We start from the raw sequence: 5338 nt of genomic DNA, 5'->3' as shown, positions 1-5338 counted from the left end.
TCGCAAAGCTTTATTTAAACGTCACACAATTTACATGGACGAATAAAAGTTCTCCGGATTGACCTAATCAAACATGGCGGCCAACCTTGAGCGTCCATGCTTTGCTTGTTTGTGAGCCTTGGTACTTGAGGTTCTAAATTTATACCTAAAGATACAAGAATTAAAAGACGTAGCCCGGGCCTTGATTTCATGGACAATTGCTCCATAAAGGTGCCGCTGTCCCTCCCTTGATAGCTTTCATTGTCCTCTTGCAATCTGAGGCCACTTGAATTCTTTGAATGCATAGATCGTCTTACAATGCTAGTGCTTCGCTAATCGCCATGGCTTTGAGAACTTCAGGGTCATCAATGTTTTCTGAAGACAACCACAGATGCTCCCTGAGAAATTCCTGAGAAATCGTGGCACACAGCTCCTACCGCTCCATACCCTCCTGCACGTGGAATTGCTGCATCCACATGTATCTTCGAGTGATCCTCCGGCGGTGGTATCCATACAGACGAACAAGGGGGCGCCGCTGCAATTCGGGACCTCGGCTTGTTCAAACCAACATCTACATAGTCAGTGCCATCTGTTTGTGGTGCAAACATACTGCTTGCATCCGCAAATTATTTCCCATTTTGCATAGGAAGTTAAAAAACGTAATGCATCAAGCCCAGCTGGCCCGGCACCTTTTGCCCCATCGGCCCAGGTGCTTTCATGGCCCATGGCTGTAGCTGGCAGATCGAACTAGGCCCTGCATGCATCCCTTGGGAGAAAGGTCAATAGATCACACACATACGTAAGGCTAGATTTTTCTTTAAAAAAACCGTAAGGCTAGATAGTTGCTGCATGCATGGCTTGGGACAATAGGCTGACCCTGCCGTTTACTCGTGTTTTAAGAAATATATGGTTCTCTTTTTGTGATAATCATGTAGAGAATGGATACAAGTATGTGGATGTAAATGCAAATTAGTCGAAGCATAGTATAAGTCACAAAAACTTACTTCCTCCGTTCCTAAATATAAGTCCTTTTAAAGATTTCAATAAGAACTACATACGCATGTATTTATATATAATTTAATGTCTAAATTCATTCATTTTGCTCCATATGTAATCTCAATTTGAATCTCTAAAAAGACATATATTTTGGAAGGAGGAGTATATCGAAACAACAATCTTGAAACTTAAATGATTATGTTTATGTTTAAGTTTCAAAATTAACTTGCACATATATACTTGAATTCATCCTCTACATGCATGATTTGCCGTAGTTAACTTAAATGATGTGTTTTATGTCAAAATTCTCGATCAAGGTCATTTCCCGCAGGTAAGAAAAAAAAATCTTGGTGAGTCGTTTCCATCTTAACCCTAGGGACGGCTAGGGAAAACTCTCCCATCCAATATTCACCGGCGAGCCCGTGGGTTCACCTCCCCTCTATCTGCCGCTTCGGTGGCCAGTGGCTCGGAGGGGAATTTCGATGGCTTCACTCCAGTTAGTAGTTTAGGTTAGGCTTTTTATTCCTCACAGGTGCAGCGCTCAAGCTGACGGCAACGCTTTTTCTTCGAGTCAGTCTTCCGGACTCTGATCCTCCTGGTTCGTCTGTCTGGACGTAGTCGATGAAGCTCCGACGTAGATTCCTGTCGTCTTCTTCAGACGATGAGGTTAGGGTTTCTCATCATGTGGCGAGTTTTGGTGTCAGGTGCTTCAGGTCTATGCAAGGGTTCAACGACGACGACCGTGGCTCCACGGCGCTAGTCCTTAGGGGCACGTGCACGAAAACTTCCTGGCTGTAATCGACAAGGCCGAGTCAGCTCCGATTTAGGAGCAATGACAGTGGCACGTCGACGACTTCTTGTGAGTAAGTGATTATCCATTTTCAATATGTATGTGCAGGTTATTGGTTGTCTAGCTCATCACTGCAGTTTAACTTGCTCGTTTCTTCTCTCATTTTCTCACATACTGACTAACCGATTAGTGACTACACATTATAAACCCCTGATCCCGATTGAGGTCTCGCGTCGTTTCCTCTCGAGTTATATCACTACACTACTTGCAATACGGCAGCATCCTGAAGCGGACGTTACGAAGGGTAAGCAAGTGATCAATTACCTGGGAAGCATGTCAAAGAACACACATAAAACAACAATAACGCCGCAATGGAAGGCCCCTGATGTGAATTATGCTAAGTTGAATATAGATGGTGCTTTCTTGAATGAGGATGGTACAGCCGGGGCTGGGATGATCCTGCAGGATCATGAAGGAGTGGTCATCTTCGCTGCGACACGGGTGGTCTTTAATTGTGGTGATCCTCTGAAAGCGGAGATGGCGGCCATGGACAAAGGGCTTCGACTTGCGCTCCACTGGTCCAATTTGCTGTTGGTTGTGGAGACGGACTGCGCTGAGTTGTTGAAGATGATGCAGTCTAAAGATGTTGAGCGCTCGAGGTATGCGAATCAGGTCAGTGAGATTAAAAGGATTCTGGCTCATGAAAGGAACATTAGTCTAGCTAAAATCAGTAGACATGCGAATGTAGCGAGTCACACCCTTGCTTGTATGGGGCGCTCGCAACAGCTTGTTGGCTTCGAAACTCCCTTATGGAAATAGCTAGCATTGTCATTTCTGAATGTAAACATAACGACGGATGAATGATAAGTTTCTTTCACGCAAAAAAAAAAACTGATTAGTGACTACACAACTGCTAGCTAACCTAATTGTTATCTATTGGCTCAATCAAGATCTCAAGCCCGGGCCCACATGGACATGTTTTTTGCGGGGCAAAGATAAATCGATAACGAAGGAAGCCATTTCCGTGAGATAAACGTATATGCAAGGTCTCAGCCGCTAATGTGCCACCGGTATAAATACATGGCCATAGCGGAGTGGAACTACAGGTACGCATCTCCACTTGCGAGTTCTTGGAGCGACACGCACGCACGTTGCGCCGGCTATGGACGACGAGCTGCTCTCCCCGTGCTCCTCCTTCTTCCCAGTCTCGCCGCCGTCCGGCCAGTACGAGCACCACCACCACCAGTTTATTGAGTTCACTTCCTGCGAGGTCCCCGAGCAATGGTTGCTCGGCGACGTCGTCGTGCCGGCAAAGAGCGAGGACACGGGGGACCTGTGGCCCGCGGGGTCCCTGCTGTCCCCGGACTCCGAGCTCTCGGAGCTCCCCGCGGCGAGCCTCCCTGCCTCCACGGAGTCGACGCCGCGGCCGGCGGCCAAGCGGCGTGGGAGGAAGCCCGGGCCACGCCCCGAGGGCCCCACTGTCAGCCACGTTGAGGCCGAGCGGCAGCGCCGCGACAAACTGAACCGCCGGTTCTGCGACCTGCGCGCTGCAGTCCCCACCGTGTCCCGCATGGACAAGGCCTCCCTCCTCGCCGACGCCGCCGCATACATCGCCGAGCTACGCGCCCGTGTGGCCCGGCTCGAGGACGAGAGCAAGCAGGCGGCCGCCGCGAGGTGGGACACTAACTCGGCCTCCCTTGGCGGTGGCGGCGCCTCCTTCCAGAACTTTCTAGCAGGTGACGAGACGGTGGAGGTGCGGATGGTGGGGCGAGACGCCGCCGCAGTGCGCGTGGCCACGGCCGCGGGGTCCGCCCCGCACGCGCCGGCGCGGCTGATGAGCGCGCTCCGGTCGCTGGAGCTGCAGGTGCAGCACGCGTGCGTGAGCCGCGTGCAGGGCGCGACGGTGCAGGACGTCGTCGTGGACGTGCCAGCCGCGCTGCAGCACAACGACGGCGCCGCCCTCCGCTCCGCACTACTCCAGCGGCTACGCGACAGCACCTAGCTATAGAGCCTAGAGCTCCCCTACGTTATCTCGTGAACATCACGACTCACGAGACAACTCCCGCGTACGGCCGATGCCATGCATGGTAAATCTGACGCCTTTGCTTCGTGTCTCCATGGAATAAATCAGAGCAACTGATTCAACATCACTTCGTTCCAAGATCTATATTGTAAACAGTGACCAGTGAAGGCTTGTTTGGATCTATACGTACGGATTGGGTATATGTACGCACGTGTGTTGCTAGTGTTATATGCTTGTTGTACCGTTGATTTTTTTTTTTCATTTTGAATGGAGAGTGCTTGTTATACTATTGTGTAATATATACATGTCCTGTATTTTTGACAACTTAAGTAGTACTTGTATTGGTGTATCTTGTGCTGCTAGAGATGAATCATGAATGTTCGGTTGAACAGAACGAGCTTAGGCCCTGTTTGGTTCATAAGTCCTAAGACTTTTTTTAGTCCCAACTTATAAGTCTCAAGTCCCTAAAAAGTCCCTACCTGTTTGGGTCCTGTAACTTATAAGTCTCTATAAGGCCATATTATAACTATAAGTCCCTATAAGTCCCTCCTTGAGAGTCTTATTTCATAAGTCCCATATGTCCACTTTAAGTCCCTATAAGTCCCTCCTGTTTGGTTTAGATGAGACTTATAGGGACTTATTTAAGTTGCTAGACCAATAAGTCCCAGCAAACAAACACCCTCTAAGATCAATCTAATGGGCTCTCTATAATCTTCTATTCTTAAATAGTTGCAACCATGCATGTATGCCACGCCATTAATTCACGACCCCACTAAATATTTTTCCATGCATGCAACCCTTTTACATCAACAAATCAGGCATGGCTGCCAAATCATTGGCCACCACATCATTCTCACAATTATTCATATCATCAAGCTAAGTATTCATATTTTCACTCTATCATCCCGCGCAACGCACCGGTTATCTTCTAGTTCGATACATGATGGCACCTTGGTTTCGGTATTAGGAAAACTAATGGCTCTTTGATTCAGATATAATTTATCATAAAGATTATAAGGGGTTTTAGTGACTGTGGGACTTTGAAATTAAGGATCGGTATTGTCGACAAGAGGGGGCGGGAGGGCCGGGGGGGGGGGGGGTGTCAATATTTCTCCAAAGAGGAAGAGATGATGCAGTATAGCTACGGTAGGTATTTTCCTCAGTTATGAAACCAAGGTTATCAGTCCAGTAGGAGAACCAAGCAACACCATATAAACGGTACCTACACACAAAGAACAAATACTTGTAACCTGACAAGTAAGAGGGGTTGTCAATCCCTCCACCGTAAAAAGATAGATTGATTTCTATAAGATTGTATAATTGGATCTAGCAAAAACACAAAATAAAATAAGTAAAGAAAAAAGTTAAGCAAGGTATTTTTGGGTTTTTGGAATAATAGATCTGAAAGCAATATGATAAAAGATAGATCCGAGGGCTGTAGATTTCACTGGTGGCTTCTCTTGAGAAAATAGCATACGATGGGTAAACAAATTACTGTTGGGCAATTGATATAAGAGCAAATAATTATGACGATATCCAAAGCAATGAAC

The 5338-nt window shown here is 47.4% G+C and overlaps 2 protein-coding genes across 2 annotated transcripts; both read left to right on the top strand.

Moving 5' to 3' along the window:
- Positions 1 to 2098: 2098 nt before the first annotated feature.
- Positions 2099 to 2584, top strand: LOC147972268 (uncharacterized). The gene has a single exon (XM_087524282.1). The coding sequence runs from the start codon at positions 2099 to 2101 to the stop codon at positions 2582 to 2584; it is 486 nt and encodes a 161-aa protein (XP_087380408.1).
- A 269-nt stretch (positions 2585 to 2853) lies between these two features.
- Positions 2854 to 4162, top strand: LOC125507212 (transcription factor bHLH14-like). The gene has a single exon (XM_048671864.2). The coding sequence runs from the start codon at positions 2928 to 2930 to the stop codon at positions 3765 to 3767; it is 840 nt and encodes a 279-aa protein (XP_048527821.2). The 5' UTR covers positions 2854 to 2927; the 3' UTR covers positions 3768 to 4162.
- Positions 4163 to 5338: the final 1176 nt, after the last annotated feature.

This window comes from Triticum urartu, chromosome 5A (genome assembly GCF_056163025.1).
Source record: "Triticum urartu cultivar PI428250 chromosome 5A, HENAU_Tu73, whole genome shotgun sequence".
Taxonomy (NCBI): domain Eukaryota; kingdom Viridiplantae; phylum Streptophyta; class Magnoliopsida; order Poales; family Poaceae; genus Triticum; species Triticum urartu.
The sequence above is the reverse complement of the archived record's forward strand: the minus strand, read 5'-3'. Positions and strand labels throughout refer to the sequence as shown.

What these genes read in the sequence shown, in the direction of transcription:
- LOC147972268 (XM_087524282.1), top strand. Translation starts at nt 2,099, where the DNA reads ATGTCAAAGAACACACATAAAACAACAATAACGCCGCAATGGAAGGCC.
- LOC125507212 (XM_048671864.2), top strand. Translation starts at nt 2,928, where the DNA reads ATGGACGACGAGCTGCTCTCCCCGTGCTCCTCCTTCTTCCCAGTCTCG.